The following is a 25,541-nucleotide window of genomic DNA, read 5'->3' as shown; positions in this document are numbered from 1 at the left end:
ATAAACTGCTATCTTGCACTGCTAAACTATAATCTCCTATATCGCAAGCTCTTCACTAATCGTTTCTCGGATGGTGTTGAGTACTGTTCTCCCTTGTGTTTTGACACATTTTGCCACAGTGAGTGCTCTTGATGTGCACAGAGTCATCTGGGATGACAAGCCTGTTTTGTTGCATTATTCATTGTGCCGATTCAGCTAGGTCTAGCGGTACCAGGCAAAGGGATTCTCTGGTTTTAAGGTGCTGTTGTCAATGTCATGGCAGTTTTTGCCATTCAAGTGTTCTGTGTGGCCGTCGATGCTGTAACAGCCCTGGACCTCCGTAATGGAGGACGCCGTGTACGACGCAGACCTCAGAGCATCAGACTGTATGATGGCGCTTCCAAACTGAATGCGGTACTGATTCCAGTGCCTTCTCAAAACCGCTTGTACCTGAGGAAGATATGGACAGATGATCTGATCAGTCAACAGAAATCATTTATCACGCCTGGTCTGAGCCTTTATCCAAAAAATAAATTACAGACACTACAAAATTAATAAAACTCTATAATAGTATTTCAATGATACTAAAATAACACTGGTCGTTGCTTAAATAACCATTAGTAATGCAAATTTTTGCATATTTTAGCTAAAATAATTACTGTACAATTTATTTTTTATTTATTTTCTTTGGTATGCAAAACAAATGATAATTTACTAATTAATTAATTAATTTGTTTATTGATGACAAATTAAGTCTTGCATCAGAGCTAAAATAGCACTGCAACAAAATGCAAAACATATATCAAAAAATTGATTGTCACATGTACCTTCTTATATATTCGATATAGATTTTCCTTATACAGTTTAAAAGCGAATGGCAAACTCTCTTCCGGCTGACACGTATATCATACTGACCAGTCATCCATTTATGCATAAAGGCTGTATTAACTGCTGGACCGGTGATATTATCCATAATAGTTTCTGCATGCCTTATTACCACAGTGCCTCTAAAACAGCTCAATGCAAAAAAAAATTATTGGGACAGGTTCCCTCTGAGTCAGGCATTCGTATTGGTACATGTGGACATCTGCCAATGTTTTTAGGATTTAAACAGCCAGTACAAAATCTCCATATTTGAGCTTTGCTTTCAAGGAAAAGGATGTTGCACAATCCATAATTCCAGATAAACAGGAAAATTTTCATTTCAGCTATGTAAACACTTACCTCTCCGTTGAAAAAGCAGAAGATTGTAGCCACCAACAGTCCCTTAAAAATAAAATCAGAAATGCACGTCAGCAGCAAATCAGCATAAACTGCTATCTTGCACTGCTAAACTATAATCTCCTATATCGCAAGCTCTTCACTAATCGTTTCTCGGATGGTGTTGAGTACTGTTCTCCCTTGTGTTTTGACACATTTTGCCACAGTGAGTGCTCTTGATGTGCACAGAGTCATCTGGGATGACAAGCCTGTTTTGTTGCATTATTCATTGTGCCGATTCAGCTAGGTCTAGCGGTACCAGCTGTCCAAGGCTTCTCACTTTGCTGTTTTCTTCACAACAGACTACCAATGATTATTTTTTTGCTGCTGAACACCTACCCATCTCACTATAAATGTTCAGGAGTCAGACTTTTATGACGCAAGTGACCTGATCTTAACAATTGCTTCTGCAAATAAATAGTTCACCCCCCAAAAAAGGTTGTGCCTTTTGTTATTTGCAGTTATTTTTTTCAGTATAGCCCAATTGAGATGAAGAATATCTGTGAATAGTGACTTCCACTGGAAAAGTCTTGTGTGAAAACTGTTCTTTTGTTTACCACAGGAAAAAGTGACAAGTTTTCCACTCTGGCTGATCTACAGAGCTGCAGGACATTGTTGTCATTTGTTTTACAAGCTTTTTATGTCACTAATGGCAAAGTAAACTTAATTAAAGGCTGTTGATTAAAGGCTTCTGCCAGTCAAAAAGACAAAGAGATTGTGAAATCACATCTTGTAGTAATAATAAATAAACCCATGGTCAACATTCCACAAAATACAAGTAAACATTTGGCATCGGCAAGTATTTAAAGTTAGGAACTAAATCGTAATGTTGGTTTTCAATTTTGAGAATGATATTCTGACACTTTCTGATATAAGTGACACAAGACGTAAACCATCAGCAAAAGAAACATCTTTTTGTTCTACTGATTTTTACTTTAGTGGAAAATTTAGCTAATTTCAGATGTTTATCTAGAAAGCCTAAAACTCCAGTGGCAACATTTTAATTTTTTTTTCCATTATGTATACTGTATAACAATTTGAGTGATACATTATTTTTTATCTCGTTTAGTTTTTCATTAGTTTTTTTTTTTTAAGCTGCAGTCCGTAACATTTTTTTGTGTTCAAAATTTACAGAATTGATATAAGCGAGTACACCATGAATCCATTTTCCAAACCGTGTTTTTGGCTTGTATTTTGTATTCGGACTATTTTAGATTGGATCGGGTAGGTACCGCTGCAGAGTAGCCCAGTGCCTGCGTGATTCGTCATAGACATAAACAGAGAGAAGTAACTGGGCCCTGGCAGTAAACCTCAAAAAGACCAACATTATGGTCTTCCAGAAAAAGCCCAGATGTCAGGAACACAGATACCAGTTCTGTCTAGGCAGCACCGGCCTAGAACACACGATGTAGTACACTTACCTCAGCCTGATCATCACTGCATCGGGTAAGTTTCAGTATGGCAGTGAATGCTCTCAACGATAAAGCTCGAAGAGCTCTGTATGCCATTAAGAGAAAATTCCAAAATATTGAATGACCAATTCCAATTTGGTGTAAAATCTTTGATAGTGTTAAAAATAAATAAATGACAATTTTGTAACCAAAAATAATTAAAACTAATTTTATTAATTTGTATATTCATTAAAATTAATTGTGATAACCTAGTGACAATAACCAACAGTAAAACATGTATTAAGTTCAATCAAATTGATTGTGAAAGTCGTTTCAACTTAAACTGAATCAGGAGGTCGTTTGTTGCCTTGACTTTTTGATCATATTATTACCTGTAACATGTCTGTGTCATACCCAAATCAAGAATTAACGACCATTTCTACAGTCATTGCAAAGATACAGCAGAGAAAGATCGAGAGCATCTATTTACCTCAGCAGCAACCAATCTCACATTCTTGCATCTGCAGCGCTTATTTTGATCTTTAACGTTAGATCTTTCCTATTCTTGGAACAAAATTAATGCTTAAGGTTGATTCAGTATTACTCTTAATGGAAAAAAAAAAAATCCCACACGCAACATCAGCAATACTACAATGACAAAGCTTATATTAAACATAAAAATTTTATTAAGAGAACGAATAAGACATACCCGCGTTGTAACAAATAAATAAAAGGTTTTTGGATTGTCCCCTTACTTCAACAAATGCTTAGTTTGGCTCATTATTATTATTATTAATAATAAAAAAGGCTATGCAATAAAACAGTACAATGACAAATTCAACTTTGAACTTTTATTAACAATATGAATAAGGGAATTCTGTTTTACCCGCATTGTAACACAAATGTCTTTGGATTTCCCCTTTCTTTAAAACAATCGTAGTTTGTGGTTCATCATTAGCCTATTAATTAAAACAGTAATGCATGTAGGGTAGAATTAGGCCGATTCCCATTGATTATAAATATACAAAAAAGATCTCTCAAATTCTAGATGCATAAAATCAAGTCCCACAGAATCGCTACAATTTAAAGCGCTACAAACCCAAGAACTGAACCCCGAAAAGTCAGCTGGTTCTGAGACTTACTAACATGACTAACTCTACTAACACTAACCAGTCTCAGACCAGCACTGCTTCTCATCCAAACATCCAAATAAATCAAATGATCAAACAATCTAAAAATATATATCTAGAACATTGGGATCCAGAAACCAAAACACAAAGTAAATTACAACTCTATCGAACTATAAAATCAAAATATGAATTAAAAGAATATCTCCGGAGTGTCAAAGACACAAAGCAGAGACAGATCCTGACCAAGTACAGGCTCAGTGAGCACAGACTAGCCATCGAGACCGGCAGACACAGAAAGAGCTGGTTACCCAGAGAGCAAAGAGTGTGTGCTCACTGTGAGGCAGAGACACACTTCCTACTTCACTGTTACCAATTTAAATCAATCAGAGACACATACATCAACAAATTCACAAACATTATAAAGAACTTTACAGCCATGACTGAAGAGGAACAAATAAAGATAATACTAGGAGAGGGACAGACAGCAGCACTGGCTGCGAGATACGTGTGGACGTGCCACAGCCTGAGAGACAGCAGGTGAATGTACATAATGTGTGTAATATGTGTATTATGTCTGACCTCAGTGTGTTTCCCTACTGTCTACCCCTCAGCCTGTGTGTGTTTATAGGTTAAACACTGTGGTATGAAATGTTCACACAAGTTCTTATTTGTTACACTGTTTATTTAAGTTTATATTGTTATAATGTTTTTATTCTATTATTTTGATCTTTTCATTGTTGTTATATTTCTCCACATACTGTATATTTCAAGCTTTGGCAATATTGTATTTTTACAGTCATGCCAATAAAGCAATTTTGAATTGAATTGAGAAATAGCTCCGGCTACAATGTTCTTCCGCAACACGCACGCAGTTCTGTTTATTAACCGCTAGAGAGCCAAAAGTTACAGATTGCAGCTTTAAGTTTTCTTTTTTTCAGAATAAGATTTTTCTCTTTGTTTTTTAAAATTTAGTTCTCTCTGTGGTTTTATAAAAATCTGTATTTTTTTAAAGAAAATAATACCTTTTATTCACAGACATATACCTGACATATACATGCGCTTCTTTTGAATTTTATATTTATAAATCCTCAAAAAAAAAAAAAATGCATTACAAAAATATTAAGCAGCACAACTGTTTTGTGAATTGATAATAATAAGAAATGTTTCTTGAGCATCAAATCAGCATATATAATGAATTCTGAAGGAATATGTTACACTGAAGACTGGAGTAATGATGCTGAAAAGTCATCACAGTTAAAAAAAATGCCATATACATTTTGCATGATTAAAATGATATTTTAGGCATTGGCAGATGTGGCAAAATGTTAATGTTGGGCCCTGAACGTATCTGTAAGATTACATGGAGACCGATTTGACTGCTTACCTGATAATGCATTATGATATGCATGATGTAGTCATAGATTTCAGCAGACACACGTCCCCCAGGTTTGTATGGGAGGAGAACGTACTGGATGCCCAGCAGTGGAACCAGAATGAGGGTGGCTCGGACAGCTTTCATATACAGACTGGACTCTGCTTGATGCGTCACTTTCAGTTTGGTGATGAGAACTCGTACGATGTTCAACAGAAAGAACAAGTTCACCTGGAAGGACAGGCAAGATGAATGGCAAACACAAAACAAAAAAGATCCCAGCTGGCTGGCAGATGTCAGAAGAGAGAGGTGTAGGTAACTTCAAACCACTTTAGGATGCTAGTCTTCTTTTTGATGTACTGATACATGTAAACATTGTGCTCGGCTACTCGAAAATAAATTCAGATTGGCAAATACAAACTTCTGGATGTAATTTGCGCAAAAAATACAAAAAGATTATAATTAATCTTGCACAAACAGATGTGTTTTGGAAACAAAAAGGACAAAAACATCCAGATGTCTTACCAGCAGTGCTGCACAGATAGGACCATGAATAATGTATAGCAGAGAAGTACTTGAGCTGATCCAACAACTGCGGATTGGGAAGGAAAGGATTAGCCGAACCTTTGATATGGATTCTAAAACAGGAGTATTATTTTGTACAATAATTGCTTATTTCACATGGATTTAGGTAAAAATCTTAAGAAAAAGATTTGCAGTTTTTTTTTTTTGAGTGTTGCTTATAAGAGAACAAATTACAAAAACTAATCTCACTATGATATCCTACATTAGCAATAATAATAATACATTTAACTTAAAGCTACAGAACAAGAATACTCACTTATCGTTGTAGTAATAACTTCTGGCTACGGCATGTATTGTAGCAGGTATAAGAGGGAAACCTGTTATTTAAAACAGATAGAGATTGAAAGAAGTTAGATTTAGATTATGCAATTAATGCTGTAAATAAATAGCTTTGATTTATTTGAAAACTCACCCCATCCAAGAAGGTAATACCACATTAAATGCTGTTTTTCAGCAAAAACTGCAACAACAATGAGTGTGTGCAAGTAAATCCCTTCACAAAGCATCCAGAAGTAGTTGCATCCAAAGATGTACAGATGGATAAACTGTGATACTTTGCAGCTGATCTGAACAGAAGCAACGTGGACATTTAATAATGATTTGCACAGCAGATTGGTGACATGATGTAATGCTTTGATTTAAAAAAAAAAAAAAAAAAAGTATGGAAGTTTGTTATTGCCAAAGGATTAAAATTCTGAATTTATATTTCACAATTCTTACTTTGTTTTCAGAATGGCCTGAATTGTGAGATTCTCAATTCATAAACTGACAATTGCGAGAAAATTTTAAAAAAGTGTCAAAATTACCAGTTTACAACTCGCAGTTCTAAGGGAAAAAAGTCAGAATTGACAGATGTAAACTTGCTATTACCAGTTCTTAACTAGCAATTGCAAGATATAAAACTCACAGTTCTGAGAAAAAAAGTCTGAATGGTGAACTTGCCGTTGCAAAGAAAAAGTCAATAAATAAACGGGTGTGTAAAAAATGACAAGTTACTGTGAATACACGCTACTTACTGGGTTTTCCTGAACTAGTTCTTGGTTGTTTGCCACTGCTGTTAACCAAATGATAGTGATGATGGAGTTTAATACAAAGGAAAAGAAAAGGTTTTTGTGCAGGGTAATTCTCTGGCAGCTCAAACTCCTATATGCACAAAAAAGACAGCAAAATGACAAGATAATTTTTATAAACCATTAAAGCTTGAATAGAATAGTGAAAGAGAGATTGGCTTACTTGAAATGAAAGAATATGCCTAGCGAGATGAACAAAGATGTTAAAGAGAGCCCATGACCAATTAGTGCCAAGTAGAACAAATTCATTGCAGTCTGCAATCACACAAACAATAGAGTCATAAAATGTTTATTCTGCAAGCCAATTCAATTGTGTGTTTATATTCATCTCAAGTGTTTATAGTGTTCGTGCTCATACCCTGCGTCCTTCAGTAGTGTGCAAATTACATCTGGTGAAATTTGTCCATGTGCGATTACTCTCAGGATGCAAGAACCACTGCCCACTTTCTGTACATATTTTGGTGACCATTTCTGCAAAGAAACAGAAGTAAACCCAAACCTGTTACTAAGAGAGGCATTGATATGGAGTCTAGACATGTTGAAAAGCTTCATTCGTTTGTCAACTCTTAGCAACATTTTGAGATATGGTATGCCATAATACTTCTATCTTGTATTTATGTTGTGCTTTATTAATTCATTTTAATTTTTACATATCTTTTACATTAATTTTATATGCATATATCTTTCTATTTTTCCTCCTCTTGTTTTCTTCTCCATGTATTTTTGTTTTCTGTTGTTTGGTTCTGTATATGTTGTAAGTGGTTAAATTGTTAATAAACAAGCACTGATTTTTTTTTTTTCTGTAGAGAAAAATAATAACTAACGGAATATAGATATTTTTCCAAGCAATTTTTAAGATTAATTTTAGAAAGTAACTAACTTTAATGCAAAATGTATTAAACAAAAAAAAAAAAAAAAAAAAATTATATATATATATATATATATATATATATATATATATATATATATATATATTTTTTTTTTTTTTCTCATCATGTATAGTTTTTCTATTGCTGTAAAAGCCAGGCTTTGTTCAAAAAATGTAAAACAAAAAAACAAAAAAACAACGACCAAAACAATGGCTAAAGTGATATTTTACTCCTATGATTCTAAGCCCTTTTTAATATCAAAGTTAGAAATTATTACAGTAATTAATAACTTTACTGCAAAATTTATTAAACTTGGAAAATGTCTTTAATATTGAAAACATGCTCATCCATTCACCTTACCTTACTTCAGGGCAGAAAATAAGTCATATAAAAGTTTTAACAGCCATTTAGCATGATTTGATAGTGAGGGATAATGGAGCGAAAGAACTGACAATGATGTATGTGTATTAGGCAGATGAGTAGAAAGCACTTACACTAAACCTTATAACTTGAATATTCACCTGTAGGGTCAAAATCCTGGAAATAGTCAGGGCAGTGTTGCTCAGAAGTGACGCCGGTCTCTGTGTCATCCCAACACAACCATCCATCCCAGGTCCTGTTGCACACCGGGCCAACTAGATATGAAAAAAAAAGCCCAAAACATTTATTGGTTTCTATGGAGACTGGGAAACTGCAACTTCCTGTTTTCATTATCACTATTCTTAGTTCTACCAGCCTGTTCCAAAACCCAGTCCCCCGTGAGCTATAGGTGTTCTGCAGCCTATGGAAAGCGTTCCAAATCAGTCCTTGTTGTGTCTTGTTTAGGATGCTAAGTAGGAAGTCTACTAGGTTTTGGAACTAAGCTAATTCACAGCTTTCCTGCCACCCAGTGGGACCAAATGCACTCTTCCTAATAAAATGAATATGAGCCACCTGAGGCTTTGTGTGTTCTTGCTGCACTAATTAGACAGGATGACAAAAACTACTGTCAACGTTTGCAATACATACTCTACGAGAGGCTTATTGAAAATATTGAATTATTATTGTTATATATTATAATTTTAGCATGACACATGTGCGTGCTTGCTGTAAAACATGAGTAGAAAAGTGTTATGGCTATTTGGCTTGAATGAACTGGCTTGAAGCTGCTGTGTGTCATTTCTGTGTCACCAGAAGCATCAAATCTATAATTGCAGAATGAATATCTGGAAAGTAACATGAAAATGACACATTGTCAGGATACAGAATAAATAATACAACTTGATCTCTGTCTTGTAAAAACTCTTGTCTACCTCTTCTGTCTTGACTGCTGTCCTTCATGATCTTCTGATAGCACTCGAACTGTGCCGTCACAATCTTGTTTCTGGTAACACCGATGTCATGGTACACATTTTGAGGATGTTGTTGCTGGCTTTCGTTTACCTCAGGACTGGCTAGAACAATGAACTACAAACAACAGGCACATTAGGAAAGTAATGTCTGAGAACAGGCTGATTTCACAAATAATCATCTTATCCAAGTTTCTTTCTTGCACGAGACAGGTAAATGTAAAATTACTACCACGTGGTTATTCTTAACTATAGCCATATATATATATATATATATATATATATATATATATATATATATGGGACAGGGGATTAATTGCATATAGTCAATTTGGATATAAATGTAAATAAAACACGTAGTTGCACAAACCCCATATTCACTTAAAGTTGCTAAATGCTACATAATTTACTCTGTACTAATTTCTCGTTGTAATTTACTTAAGCAGCTGTTTTACTTACACGTAATATACCATAATGAGACATTAACATCAAAGACATTACCCTATATTGTAATAGAGGATCATGTTTTTTGTAGCCCAAAACTCTGAAATGAGTTAGCATTTTAGCACTGATTGGATAAATGCCTGAAATAAGGTCTGTGTTAACACAAATGTAAGATATTTTCATGGTTTTTTTTTTGCTTGTTTGTTTTTTTCTATGACATAAACTACATCATTATTGATCTTTTGTGATTTTTAAAGCTTTTACTTATGTTAAAAAAGCGTTTGCTAACAAGGGGCTAAATGGGACTATAGAGGTTGTCGGGGACATTAAACAACCAACCAAAGCAATTATTAATATTTTAAATCAGTTTTTTAAAATCTATTTTCATTAAAATTTTTGTTAAAATTTTTGTATTTTTTTTGTGTTTTTGTCAATTTTAGTAGATTAGGTTTTTTTTTTATCTTTGTATAGTTTAACATTTGTATTTCAGTTTTAGTTATTTTAATACATCTATTGAATTTAAAGTAGTGCAGCCTTTGCAGCTACCTGAGAAAAGTTATATTTTAGTTTTACTTTATTTAAGTTAGTTTACTAAAATGTCTAGTATGGGTTTAATCTTAGTTTCACTTTTCATTTTAGTTAACTATTTTTGTTTTTTAGTTAACTACAAAACACGCAAGAATCATAAACGTGTATTGGTGACAGAGCAGATTTTCTGCAATAATCTGAAAGCCAATGAAAGAAATCCTGTTGGGTTTTTGTCAATGGAACTATAGGGTGATGCTAATTTCCAGGTTGGCCTACACAAATATTGTCTCTGCACCACTCTGTATTTTAAAACTACAGCAATCTGAAACATTTTTATAAAAAATAATGTGGGAAATAATCTTTCACCTCAGTGACAGATCCCAGCAGAAACAGACAGATCATCCAGCAGCTAGCTGTCATCTTCTTTGGCATTTGCAATGACCCAGTATCGATCTGCAAGGAAGGTAATGTCAATAAAACACTCTGCACAGTTCTAAGGGCTCTTATGCTGTTATTGACACAAACAGAAGTGCTCGTCTTCTTCTCTAGCTTATTGCAAACATACACCCACACAGAAACATACAGACACACATGCACAGAATACAAATGTGTAATATTTGAACTCTACTGTCTCTGATGGTTACGTCAGTTCTTATGATATTTATCAAGCTGGAATCAGTTCACTTAAATAGTCTGTATTCACATCAAATGCCCGGGTCTAATGGGTAAATTAGTCCAATGACAAATCCTTAAATTAATGGACAATTAAATTTTGCTCAATTATATCACTAGCTAAACAATTTTGGTAACACTTTATTTTAGGGTCTCTTAACTAGTTGCTTATTAGCATGCATATTACTAGAATATTAGCCATTTATTAGTAGTAATTAAGCACATATTAATTCCTAATTCTACATGACCTTATTCTACATCCCTAATCCTACCCAATACCTGAACTTAACAAGTACCTTACTAACTATTAATAAACAGCAAATTAGGACTGTATTGAGGGAAAAGTCGTAGTTAATAGTGAATAAGTGTTCCCTATTCTAAAGTGTTACCACAATTTTAAATACAGCTTGAATATTCACTACTCAGCCTTACATAGAATGGTTATTTTGTGATTCTAGCCAGGTCAAGCAAACACTTTAACCTAGATTGTGCAGTTTCTTCAAATCCCAGTTCACAAAGAATGGTTTAGTCAATGAGGGACCCTCATACGCAATAGAAAATATTGCGTAAAAAAGAGTAGCTGATGTGGAGAAACGTTCCCTGATATTACTAAATAATGTCCCTTGACTGCTCACATGGAAGTTATGGCATGTCTTCAGGTCTGTTTGGACTCATGCTGCCCATATTGGGTCACACTCTTGCAGGAGTGTCGGGGGGAAAGCAAAGGGGGGTATTGCAAATTAGAAACAGATGGTGAAAGCCAGTCGTAATGTTACCCACGATGCAGCATATCATGAAACAGCACTGGCGGATCCCAAGGACCACTACTTATAGCTGCGTCATTGGCTGCAGTTGAAATAATGGTGTTTACTTTTCCATTTGAGGGAATAAACATGCAGGTTAGAGCCTTTGTGAGCCACTCTGCAGGCTGGTCGTGCTGATATCTGTCCTCTACTGATATCCGCACTCTTTTATCTTCCGTTGATCGCACTCAACTTGAACAAACAGCAGTATTTTCCCTTGCCGATGAAACCTCTGAGTGCAAGCACATGGGAGGAAACTGGATGCGTGTTATGGTCATTTTAACTGCTTGAATTTGACACAGATAAATCATCTCAGTACTCGGGGGATGAGGAGAGATGGAGCAAGTTCAGTTTTTTTTTTTTATAAATATCCTTTGTTTTGCATCATAGCTGTTTTTAAGAGGTTGCATTAACTTTTTGAATGCAATAACATACACTGTATGTACTGTACAATCTACTTGTGGTTGACCTATATTGATTTTTTTTAATGGCTGATGTTGAGAGCAGGATGGCTGATATGAAGCCGATATATGATTTCATTTCATTTGATTTTCTATTTAATTTAATAATATTAAATTATTACACACTATTTAGTTTAATATAATATTTACTAAATTAGAAATAATTCATATGAAACATGAATTTTAAAAAAAGGACACTTTATTTTAAGATGTCCTTGTTACATGTTACATGTACTTACTCTTATAATAACAAATTATGCATAATTACATGCATGTAACCCAAAGACAAACCCTAAGTAAATTTGTTCATGGGTTTTAGGTAAACTACAATGAAAACTATATTAGCGTCCACAAAAATGGCAGATAATGTTCTGTTTAAGCTGTTCTAAGCATGCATCGTAGTAATGTTTTAAGATAATTGCAATGCAGGATTTAAACTTTTTTTGGCTTTCAATGTTAGAATAATTAAAAAAACATTTTTGGTTATAATTATTGTACTTGCTCCCATCTTGTGAGTCCATATGCCTTTGTTTTAATAAAGAAACACCTTTTAGTACACAATTTAGCTAATATAAGGGAACAATTTAATTAAACGTGGGCACGATTTAACTAAAAAAAAGGAACGCGTTTTTAATACGTGAGCACAAATTAAGATGTCAGAGTGAATTCTTTATTTTTATCCCAAATATTTTTTACCGTATGTCATGAGAGGCTCCGTACGTACTAGTACTGTGGTGAACATGTTAAAATACTTTCACTTTTGCTCTAATCTAAATACATTTGTATTGTGGTCACTGCAGAAGTTAAATCATGTGCCACATCAAGTGGAGAACAATTCAGAATGAGCAGGAAATAATCGAGGGTAAGTGCACGCACACTCCTCTGAGTAATGACCAGTCGTCTCCATCCTTACTTATCCAACAAACGGAAATCCAATAACGCTTCCTTTAATAACACTTGTTGGGGTCATTATTCCTAAGTGAAAATGACACACTTTCCTGCAAACATGCAATCTGATAAATGGCTGAGCGTTCCAGACTATTTCGCTTATGTGTTACCTTATTACAGTTGCAATCGATAGACAAAAAGGTCACTTTGTTGGTCAGGCAATCTCCCTTTATTCCTCATTGGGTAATATATAAAACTTTGACATGTGTGGTACTTAGCAGACCGTGTATCATACATATATTGATCATGTGTGAAGTCTTATATTTATACAAAAAAAATGTAAACTAAAATGGCACAGGACTGTGTACTTGTGTATAGACTTGTAAGAATTCTAGCTGCTTTATCGGCGCTATTGTTTTGAATGCAGTTGAAGCTTGTAAACATCCTACAGTGACCAAAGGATGTTTGCTTTCTGTTCAGTTTCCTCCTGAGAATTCATAATTACCTTTTCCTATTTTCAGAATAACCCCAGCTTGCTCAGAACTCCCACAATGTGATCTGCAGCGATTAGACTTATCGCTCAGCTACATACTCGACTCAGACCCAGTGGCACATATGGATGTAAATATGACCTGCATACAATTTGTATCAATCTCGTTTCCATTAGAGATGCAAATGTAAACATTGAAACTGTGCACTCAATATATTGAAAATTCTGTCAATATTTACTCCTAATTTTATTCCAAAAAATAAATAAATAAAAATTGCTGCTATTTTTGACATGGAAAACCAAAGGGGTGTTTTTGAAGAATTTCACACAGCTCCATACACTGCTGTCAAGCTCTGAAAAGGACACCATAAAAGTAGCCCATATGAGTCATGCCCTTTATATTCCAAGTCCTTTGAAGTCATATGATAGCTAGCTGTGTGTAAAAAGTGGACAAAGTTTCTGATTTTGTTTAAAAAAAATTAAATAAAACAGCATGTGTTTTGAAAACGGTTATGTGTTATTAGATGTGTTATTTTAGTATTATTGATGTACTATTATAGTATTTAATAATATTTTTATATTTTATCTTGTTTTAGTAATTTCGTTGTTTGCTTTGTCTGTTTAAAGTTTATATTTCCCCTTCAGTTTTAGTTCTATTAATTTTAGTAATTAAACTTTTGAATTAGCTTTTATTTTTATATATTAATTGCAATTTTGTTTGTTTTAGTAATTTTGTTGAATGCTTTGTGTATGTGTATGTATATATATATTATTTACCCTTAATTTTTCCTTCAATTTTAGCTCTAGCAATTTTAGTACTTAAACTTATTTTATTTCAGTTAGTTGCCAAGGCAATATTTTTAACGTTTGATTAAGTTTTTTTTTTAATGTTATTTATATTTTATTTTATTTCAGATTAATTTTAATTAACTAAAACTATTTTTAATAGTTTAACTGAAATTTTACCCAAAAATGAAAATGTACTTATCTTCGAGCCATCCAAGATGAGTTTGTTTCTGCATCAGAACCAATTTTGAGAAATTATTTGGAGAAATTTAACACTAAATCTATCATTAACATCTTAACAATTTATTATATACACACAGCTTTCTGCTTCACAATACATTAATTAATTAATTGTCTGGAGTCGTATGGATTACTTTGTTGATTATTGTGATGTTTTTTAATCAGCTGTTTGGACTCTCATTCTGATGGCACCCATTCACTGCAGAGGATCCATTGGTGAGCAAGTGATGTAATGCTGAATATCTCCAAATCTGTTCTGATGAAGAAACAAACTCATCTATTTTTTTTTTCTTTAACACTGCTCCTAAATGGAACCCATTCTTTCTTGTAACTAGCAACCCTTAATGTATTTTTGCAAAAAATAATAATACTAATAATCTGGAATAAGACCACATGCATGTTGTAGAAAAAACAAAAGAACAACAGCTGTCTTTGCACTAGATATTCTCAGCTGTAACCTGCCACCTGATTTGCACATAACAGCCCAAAGCCCTCAGGTGCAGTTCACTCCTTTACGCAGTTCACTCCTTTACAAACTCACTCCACCCCTTTGTATTGTCAAGGCACCTCAAACCCTCAAACCATCCTTTCATGTGATTCCACTCTTGTGGATTTTTTTGTTGTTGGTTGCAGCTGATGTGTATTAGCTGAACATGAAAATGAAGCCAACATTGGCTCACAGCTTGCCTTGGGCACAACCAGATGTTGAGCTTTACAAAGCGAATCATAATGAAGTCATGCAGATGCTGGAGAAGACGATTGGCAATGCTGTCAGAGAGAAAGCCGCTCTGAATTGTCTTAGAAGGCCCAAGTACGAGGGTGGATTGTAGGACAGACCATTAGAAAATGCCAAGCTTTTACTTTGTCTGATCCCTGTGCCCTTCCACACCCATACACAACCATCCGTCACATGTGCAACAATGTATATGATGGTTTTAGTTCTGCTTTATAGGCAGTAATGGCTGTGATGCCTGTAACAGGTAAATAGCTTCAGAAATTTTTAGTATGTCTTTGTTATTAGTATATGCAATTAGCAATTTTGAATCACATTTATGTGCATTAACATCCTTGTCTCTAACAGTACTGTAATGCAGTGGTTCATAGTTCATGTGTGTATGTGTCTGTACCTGTATGAGTGTGTGTGTGTGTGTGTGTGTATATATGTATGTGTATTATTTGTTTATTATGTGCATTTAGCATTTTTATTTTAGACCTGAGATCCATTTTTGAGAACCACAGTAGACACAAGCTTGTCATATTTTTTTTCTATGAAATAAACATAATAAGGTTATTTCAATGTCAGATTATGATGCTTTCAACAAAAGCAGCTAATGCAGCAACAATTTGAGGGATTATGTAAACCTGAGCATCAGGTTCATCTAGATAGCTGCAGGATATTACAAAAGAGGGTGTGAAAACATACACTGTAACACAATCTGACAAATATACCAGTACTTTAACTTAAAACAGAGCCAGAGAGTATGAAAAGTAGCATTTAAAAAGTTGAGGATTAAGCAAAAGAGTATAAATGTTTAATTCAGACCGAAAGCTACACCAGCATCTGCCAAATCAGGTCAGCAAATTGCTGTTATGAAACACAGCAGCTAACTACCTGGACAAATCTGCTAATGTTGATGCTCGGTAATGTGAACCACCCTTTCCTGCCTAGTACAGCTGAATATGCAGAACCCCAGGGGCGACCATTATCCTCCAGTGTGGCTACTGATATAAACACCCCAAGGAGAACAGGAATAAAACAGGGTGGCAAAGCCGGTCATATTAAGTTACAAAAATACACATTTAAAAATAAAGCCATCACAAGCTGCTCCAGAATAACACCTGCAGAGTAAATACATATTTAAAGCTATTTCAGGGCTCGAATCATAATCCATCCCCAAAGTGTTTCCACTGTTTGTCATAACTTGCTCTTGAGTGTCTGTATTCAGATGCATGCTATGATGGAAAATTTTAAAATGATCTTTATGCATGGGTAATTTTACTAAACAGCTCAACCAGATGCTTAATGGACTGGGGTAATTTAAATATTCTTCTTCTTCTTCTTCTTCTTATTATTATTTTTTTAATTTGTGCTGTTACATTATTTACAAAATGTTTGGTGAATTGGATGCTGAAAACTCAAGTATCTGCTGGCACGATCCAAATATTCTAGTACTTAGCTGACAGCATAGTGTTTAACATTGGCAAAGAACATCCTTTGAAAATATGGTTGCTAAAACACAGTTCTTTCTAGCATTATGCATTATTGCATTATTTAAAACATGTAATACTAATGCCCATATGCAAGGTAATCATGTAGCTCTTGCAATGAAGGCATTTTTGTTTGAAGGAGTAGATCACACAAATATGAAAATTTGTTTAAAGTTTTCTCATCCTCAGGCCATCCAAGATGTAGATGAGCTTGTTTCTTCATGAGAACAGATTTGGAGAAAATTAGCATTACATAATTTGCTCACCAATTGATCCTCTGCAGTAAATGGGTGCCATCAGAATGGCAGAATGGCAGTCCAAAGAGCTGATTAAAAACATCACAATAATCCACATGACTCCAGTTCACCAGAAAGCTATGTGTTTATAAGAAACAAATCCATCATAAAGGCATTTAACTTTTTTGCTTCTGGTCAAAATACAACTCCGTAATCCATAATAATGCTTCCTCCAGTGAAGTGTTGTTTTGCACATCAGAATCCACCAACATATTTGTTTAGAACTGTTTTGGATTGGTTTTGCCTGTGCATATTTCTCTCCTGATTCATGCAAGATGACTTTCACTGGAGAAAGCAATGTTATGGATAGGGCTCATATTTTAACCAGAACAGTTAAAAAATCTTAATGATAAATTTTATTAAAAATATGCAGCTTTTTGCTTCACAATACATTAATTGATGGACTGGAGTTGTGTAGATAGTGACGTTTTTATCAGCTGTTTGGACTCTCATTCTGACGGCACCCATTCTTTGCAGAGGATCCATTGTTGAGCAAGTGATGTAATGCTAAGTTTCTCAAAAACTGTCCCAATGAAGTAACAAACTCATCTACATCTTGGAAGACCTAAGGGTGATTAAATCTGCAGCAAATATTCATTTTTGGGTAAAATATTCCTTTAATGAAGCATTCACCAAAGAAAATCTACAGATCAAGTAACAGCACATTAAAAATTGAAATTCATACAAATATTTAAATACCCCCAGTGCATTTTAGGACATTTAGCATCTGGTTGAGCTGTTTAGTAAATTTGTCCCTGTGTTAACAAAATTATAAATGTAAAATTTTCCATTTAATTTGTGTTGTTACTTGATTTGAGTTGGATGCTAAACAACTAAATAAGATGCATGTAAATAAAGTGGTATCAGCTGGCATGATTCAGATATTCAGGTGTTTAGCTGACAGCATATTGCAACTTTTATGGCTGCTAAAAACACTTATCTCTAGTAGGGCTGGACGATATGGCCAAAATTGATATCACGATATATTTCTTAATTTCGGTCGATACGATATAATTCCGATATCAATATGAACACTATTAAAAAAAAGCCTCATTAAAATTGCGAGGAATGCCCACAACAGATGTCTGTACCAACGAACTAATGAAAAATTAATTTGCCAAGTCTATGAACTCCTCCTATAAAACTATATTACATTTTAGGGGGGACTGCACAAATAAATTAATGTTCACCTTTTATTTATATTTAGCCTTCATACAAACATGAATTGTGAAATCACTGTCAAATAAACATCTCAGACTAACCTTATTAATATCTTTAACTTCAAACTATAGGCTAACATACACTACCAGTCAAAGGCTTTTGAACAATACGCTTTTAGTTTTTTAAAGAATTCTCTTCTGCTCACCAAGCCTGCATTTATTTGATCCAAAATACAGCAAAAACAGTAACATTTTGAAATATTTACCATTTAAAATAACTGTTTTCTATTTGAAAATATTTTAAAATGCAAGTTATTCCTGTGATTTCAAAACTGAATTTTTAGCATCATTTCTCCAGTCACATGATCCTTCAGAAATCATTCTAATATTCTGATTTGCTGCTCAGAAAACATTTATTATTATGTTGAAAACAGCGGAGTAGAATCTGATTCTCTGCCAGTAGGAGGCGCTGTGAGAGCGGTAGAACTAGCGGTTTCCCCGGTAACGGCTGTAATCTAAGCAGCTCCGCTCGTGAACTCTACTTTATCAGATAAAATGAAAATGCCATCAAAACTATTCTGAAGACAGTATGTTCCCTTCAGAGATACATTCACATAAATCACCCGCTTTTTGAAACGTGCAGTGCTCATGTTTATTCAACAAAGTCAAACGCCACAAATAAATCAGTGTATGGGAAACACTGGTAATGTATATCGAAATATCGGAAATGTGTTTAAAAATCATATCACCGTTATTGAAAAAAATTATATCGCGATACATATTGATATTGAATTATTGTCCAGCCCTAATCTCTAGTTTACAGTAAATGCATTATTGAATGCATGTGGCACAGATACCCATATGCAAGACAATCACATAGAAGTTCTTGCAACGAAGAACGTTTTTTGTTTAATGAAGCATCCAAAACGACCGATTTTGCATATTCTGTGGGAACAGGCTTGTTACAATAAATCAAAAAGAAGAATTAGGTCTCCTTTTATTTCACATGGCTTTTTTTAGGATGCATAAACAAACAGAAGAGGCAATTAGGACTTTTTCAAACCAGAGACACAGAACCTCGACCCCTTTCGGATTCTAAGTTCAACAACCAAAATTAACTGCTATTCTATCTATTTCACTGCTAGGAAATTTTGACCAAACACATGCAAATATATTCCCAATATATTAAAACTAGACAGCTGAAAAAGCTCAGGGGGGACCATTGTGTTCAGAGAAGATCCCCAGAGACGTCCTGCTGTGTATAGACAGCTAGTTCTGTGTCTAACATGTAAAACCACTTCCTCTGCATACCATAACCCAGGACCAGAAAAGTTCTGCCTCTACAGGCCAACAGTCTGCACTCCCAGGATTCCTCTGAGCTATGAAAATAAAACTCGGAACCTGATCACATTCACTCCTATTTTTAAACCCGCAGGCCTTCAGCCTGTACCCTCCAGGACTAGAGAAGGCATGTGAAAGGTCCTGAACTTGAACTGCAGTTTAGCACGAAAGGCTGCGGTCCAATGAGTTATGCAACTCAGGTAACACTTTCAGCACACTCCGTGAGAAGCAAACAAAAGCGAGAGATTAAGGGGTAAGAAAAGAGGAGAGTGAGGAGAGTTAAAATTAGAAGAGGAAGATCCAGTTCCACTTGGTGCTCCTAAATCATTCTGTGAAAAATTAAATCCCACTTTAGAGGAAGTGTTTGGCAGACACATGATAACCCAAGACTGACCCACTTGGAAGTGGGTGGGAACTGATTCATCCACATATGTTCCAAGGATCCCCCGCACTCCAAGTGGTGGCAGAGGCCAGTAAATTTGAAAGCCGCTGTCCACCAACAGCAGCTTGTTTAGTGTATATCAGCTTTAGACACTCATTCTGAAGCTCTGTTTATATTTCTACTGTCCAGCAACCCACACAAGCCCTTCATCTCTAGGGTCCATTTTTAAAAATACTACAGTCCCATTCACTCGGTGTCATCAGTGACATGTTTGGCCATGATTAATCATACTGCAGGACTGTCACATCTACGCTGGAGCAAGGAGAACGCTGGAGTCGAGGAGCACAATCAAACCTTCTTTTAATGAAGCACAAACACAGCAAAACATGGAGCACAGGGGAAGGACAAACAATACTGGAAAACCAAGGCTTAAGAATACAGGGGAATCAAACGAGGAGAACTGAAACAGGTGAGGAGAAAATCAAACACAGACGGAGACTAATGAACTAATAATAAAGACAGGGACAGGAAGGACCAAATATGGGCATGGGGAACAAGACACACGTGACAGATCACCCCCTGTAGGCGCGTCCCGCACTGTAACAGTTCTACTGGGGAGTCCGGCAGCCATGGTGGGTCAGGGGTCTCAGGCGGCCATGGCATATGGCCCCTCCCCAAACTTTTCCAGGACGAGTGGGCTCCTGGGGGGCGCTTGCGAGGAGCGGGCTCTTGAGGGTGCTCAGGTGGCGCAGGCACAGCATAGTGCTTACGAGGGGCTGGCACTGGCCTGGGGGGAGCCGCGACTGGCAGGCTTGCCACATGAACTGCCGGCGGGCTAGCTTTGGCCGCGAACGGTGGCGGGCTTGCGTGGGCCGCGAACGACGATGTTAATTTCCCTGCGGACGGCGGGCTTGGGATAGCCATGGACGGTGGCAGGCTTGAGTTTCCCGTGAATGGAGGGCTTGACTGGGCCGCGGAAGGCAGCGGGCTTGCGTTGGCCACGAACGGTGGCGGGCACTTCCCAGACACCGGAAGATCCCTTCTCTCCAACTCAGTCCTGTGGTGTCTGGGAGGTCCATGGGGCGAAGGTAATTGGCCCCGAGCCAGAACAGACGATTGAGGGCGGCGTCATCCACCATCGCTGCTTCCACCGCGAGCTTGCAGAATTCCCCAGCGCACTCATAGAAGGGGAGATCTCGATAGGCTAGGGCGGCGAATTGAGCAGCGGTTTCCATGCCACGGGGAGAAAAAACAGGGAAAACAAAAAACTTTCAAAAACGAAACAAAAACACGGGGAGAAAGGGTGCCGCTCACTTTTTTGTTTTGGGTCCGGCATTCTGTCACATCTATGCTGGAGCAAGGAGAACGCAGGAGTCGAGGAGCGCAATCAAACCTTCTTTTAATGAAGCACAAACACAGGGAAACATGGCGCACGGGGGAAAGACAAACAATACCGGACATCAGAAACGGGGAAAACCAAGGCTTAAGAATACAGGGGAATCAAACGAGTAGAACTGAAACAGGTGAGGAGAAAATCAAACACAGACGGAGACTAATGAACTAATAATAAAGACAGGAACAGGAAGGACCAAATATGGGCATGGGGAACAAGACACAAGTGACAAGGACAAACTTGGCTGACATTATCCACAGGAATATTCATATAAAGCTGTTGTTTGTGGTTGTGTATAGTGAACCATTACTGATATCTAGATTTGAGGGTTGACGTTAGTGGATGTAAGGTCAATATACAATGGGGTTCAAGTGTCTGAAAAAAACGGAATACTACTTAAGACTTCTTACTTCTTATTTTGATTTTTTTAAATGAATCAATTAAAAATTGTGTATATTATTTTACTTAATTCAAATTAAAAAGTTATTATGTGAAAATTTTAATTGGAAAAATATTCTTTTTTTTTTTTTTTTTACCTAAAACTTTGTTTATTGCCATGTCTGAATTACATAAGTTGGGTAAAGATTTGCAATGTGGTTTCCCGGTGGACCTCACTGTAAATATTTTATGATACCAAATAAGATTTTTACAAACTGGCTGAACATTCACTGTACACAATACTGACTCAAAATTGCTAAAAAAAAATTGCTAATATGTCAGTAGATACTACTGATAAAAAGTTAGGAATAATTAGGATTTTTTTTAAAGATGTCTGCTCACCAAGGCTACAATTACTTGATTAAAAATAACAGCAGTAATACTGTGAAATATGATTACTATTACTATGATGGCAAAGCCGAACTTTCAGAAGCTATTACTTTAGTCTTCAGTTTCACATGATCCTTTAGAAATCATTCTAATGTACAAATTTGGTGCTTAATTATTAATAGTGGTTCTTTACAATGTTGAATACAGTTTTTGCTGCTTAATATTTTAGTGGAAACCTTGATATATTTTTTTTTCAACAATCTTTTATGAATAGAACGTTCAAATAGGAAATATTTGATCACTTTTGATCAATTCTGCTGAATAAAAGTTTTATTTTTTCTTTCGTTTTTTGATTTGATTACCCCTAACTTTTGAATGGTAGTGTATCATGGTTTCCACAAAAACTTGCAGCGACATATACTGTATTGGTCAAACTACCTGTGTATACAGCAGACAGAGATATTTAATAAGGTTATATCTAGAGCAACGGTTCGCTACCAAGAGCAACATCTCATTAGAAATAAAACATCAGTGATTTTGTTTAATGCAATGTGATAATACTGACTAGTGAATGAAACAGATGTGATGGAAATAACAGATAGACAGCAAGTTTGCTGCACTTCAACGCACATAAAACCTAATGAATCTGGAGAGAGGAAATGAAATGGTCCTATTAGCCCAACTCCAGTTTAATGCCCGAAACAAGACACCGAATCCCTGACTGTAATAAATCTGTTTTGTTTTGTTTTTTGCATTAATTTCAAACATCTAATCATGTATTCTGACATTGCTGCTAATGAAAAATGCAAGACATATCATGGTCTGTCTTGCGGAGAAGATAGAGAAAACATTTACTTTGCAAATGCTCAGGGGTGTTTTGAGCTCACATGCATCTAATTATGACCAGTGTGCACAAATTCTATTAATCCAACCAGTGGGACTATAAAGTATATTGCTCAAGAGCAGGATTTTACACTGAGGACTGGATTGTGATAGCTATATTTGCAGTAAAACATTCTGGCATGGTGTACTGTCTGCTCTCCACGTTTCTGTGACGGAGGTAAGGGGTGAACCATGGTAATGGCACAGTAACTGAATGCAATGTCGCCAGGCCAGGAACACAGCTTTGTTCCACTGACATTAAATCCTCCTTGAAAGCTGCACTCAACCCTGACAAACACATGCATGCTTTGGGGCTCTGCATTGAGATCCACATAAAAGGCTCTCAAACGGTGAGGCTAAATAATTGATTCCCTTTTAAAAACATAATCTGTGCTCTTTAACATATTCTGTGTGAGGATTAATTGGCTTTTCGTGCTCTAAGTAACAAATCCTCTTTCGTTAGGTCTCTTTGCCAGCTAGCATTCCCTAGAGACGAATGGTCACTAACCTTTTAATTTTGCAACCTATGCAGCTGAATCCATAGCACAAATTTTTCATACCTCAGCACTATGTATAAGGTCTTATTATGAAAATAAACGATATTAGAGAGTGCTTGTTCATGCATAATTCACTGCCATGATTCTAGGATGTTATGGTTGGTTGACAGTGCTTTGCTATGCATTTGCTAAGGTGTTCTAAGTGGTTTTACCATGCTTCTGTGCCATTCTGCTTCTGCTTCTGTAGGTGTCTGCTCAGGTTGGTCTATGATAGCTGCATGATTTAAGGTATTATTAATGCCAATAGTACAAACTACGCATGGATTATACACCATAATCAAAGTTTTACATTTGGAAGTTTAAGATCTGTAACCATAAGTATCAGCAATAATAATTGATGCTTGCATTTGAGATTAAAGAGTCAAGCAACAGGGATAAGATCGAATTTCACATGAAAGATCTTCGGAAGATATCGCACATCAAACAGAGATAGTGTCATTGCATCATATGAGCAAAATCATTTAAGCAATCATCAGCTTCACAGTATTTCATCATGTACAAGCGGCTGCTTATGTAACCATATGGCCAAAAAACACAAATACCAAGACTATCTGTTGGCTAATTATCACAATTCTTCCTCCTTGGAGAGATTGTCAGACCCCTTCTGTCAGGTTAGGTGTCAACAGACCTTGGTATTTCTAGTTACTTCATGATACTGGTATTTTATCTTCTCAGTTCCTGGCACTGATGTAGGCTGTAAGGTTTTGGAATAATGGTGAAGTACAACAATAAGAGCTACAGTTCTAAGACTGAATGGAAAAGAAATATATTTAGAGGTCCCCAAAATAATTACTAGCAAATTCAGTTTAGCTTTGACTAATTTTATATCAAAGCAGACAAACAAAACAAATTACACAAACAAACAATTTTTCAACCACTAAATTCATCCTTTAAGTGAATTTCGAAAATATTGAGCAAGTATTGTATTTGCCAAGTAATCTGGAAGATAAGTAACCTTTATATATAGAAACTGAATGTTGCTCATTTACAGTTCAAATTAAAAACCAAGTATTTATTTATTTATTTGAAGAACGATTCACTATAACGCTTGACATGATAACAACAGTATCGGGTACAGTCATTCATTGTTATAAAATATTGCAGTTTGTACATTCAAATACAAATACAAATTATGATCAATTTGTAAATGCAATCCAGTCTTGATCATTCTAATATTGAATATAGACATACACAATACACATGCACAAATGTGCTCACACTCACACATCGCCTCTCAGCGGAGCTATGAAATTATGGTAACGCGAGCCAAATTGCCCATTATGATATTTCAAAATAAGATATTTCAACAAAGCCGCCGTTTATTTATTTAATGTTATTTTTTCAGTCTAAAGCTGTCATCAATTCATTAGAAGTCTTGGAGTCCGTTCAGTCAGCAGTTATTATAACAGGACATGAAGCTTGTTTGACAGGAGAGGCTCCAGCTGCACTTGGTAAATTAATTCCCTGTCAGACCATATTTATAATTCACCAGTCGTTCATCTGTATCAAGCATATCCTTACCTGCAGATTAAATCCAAGGTGTTCTGGAGACGTTCAGATAGAAACGAACGCGTCTTCTTGTTATTTGAAAACAGAAACAGTCATTACTTTCCTTCGCGGCGTCACTATGGCATGAAACAATGCAACAATATCAGAGCGCGAGATGAAAGAGCGCACGAGACGCGCAGTGTGAATGACGACGGCTGTCAGGCTGTAAGATATTCAGTGTAGTAGCTTCCTGTTACATCATCACAGCTTATCCCCGCCTTAATGGCACACCGGAGCTTTCCTTACACTGTTTGCTTTGCTATTTAAAATTATAAGGGTTGTCCTTGTTACTAGTACTGAGTAATATTATTAACATGTAGCCTATACTTGCTGTAGGGTTATTTGCATGTAATTATGCATATATATACACTCTAGAGATGTCTGTATACATTTTAAAATTGAATTTTTTTAAGCTTGTATGTTTTTTTCCCCCCTTCTTCTTATCTTACATTTTATGTGGATATTTGTAATTACACAGTAATTACTTTAGATTTTTTGGGGTAAACAACATTCTTGTTTTGAATTGAAAAGTTAGACCCTCGGGTCCTGTTTCATAAAACAAGTTTACCAAATAAACCAGGTTTTTTTCAGTTAGTCTGTATTATTGTCAGTTGATTTGGGTCAAAATAAGTCAGACTAACTGAAATAAGCCTGGCTCGTTTGGTAAACTTGTTTTATGAAATAGCCCCCGATAAGATAAGATGACCCCC

General features: G+C 35.8%; 1 protein-coding gene across 1 annotated transcript; it reads right to left on the bottom strand.

The window, feature by feature from the left end:
• Window positions 1–201: 201 nt before the first annotated feature.
• calcrla (calcitonin receptor-like a) lies at window positions 202–23,666 on the bottom strand. The gene is made up of 13 exons (XM_058785970.1): window positions 23,436–23,666; window positions 10,323–10,409; window positions 8,949–9,102; window positions 8,178–8,291; window positions 7,146–7,258; window positions 6,951–7,042; window positions 6,734–6,860; window positions 6,130–6,283; window positions 5,974–6,034; window positions 5,658–5,724; window positions 5,145–5,363; window positions 1,204–1,245; window positions 202–429 (listed from the first exon to the last, which is right to left on the bottom strand). The coding sequence occupies exons 1-13, from the start codon at window positions 23,556–23,558 to the stop codon at window positions 202–204; spliced, it is 1,581 nt and encodes a 526-aa protein (XP_058641953.1). The 5' UTR covers window positions 23,559–23,666.
• Between the last annotated feature and the right edge of the window lie 1,875 nt (window positions 23,667–25,541).

Source organism: Onychostoma macrolepis, chromosome 09 (genome assembly GCF_012432095.1).
Source record: "Onychostoma macrolepis isolate SWU-2019 chromosome 09, ASM1243209v1, whole genome shotgun sequence".
NCBI lineage: Eukaryota > Metazoa > Chordata > Actinopteri > Cypriniformes > Cyprinidae > Onychostoma > Onychostoma macrolepis.
This window is presented reverse-complemented; position numbering and strand designations above follow the sequence as displayed.

Bases quoted from the DNA above. Each gene is read 5' to 3' on its own strand.
- calcrla (XM_058785970.1), bottom strand. From the start codon at position 23,558: ATGGTGTATAATCCATGCGTAGTTTGTACTATTGGCATTAATAATACC. The intron at 6,284-6,733 runs GTAAGTAGCGTG...GCTTCTGTTCAG, and splicing joins AACTAGTTCAGGAAAACCCA to ATCAGCTGCAAAGTATCACA. The intron at 430-1,203 runs GTAAGTGTTTAC...TATCTTCCTCAG, and splicing joins TCTGCTTTTTCAACGGAGAG to GTACAAGCGGTTTTGAGAAG.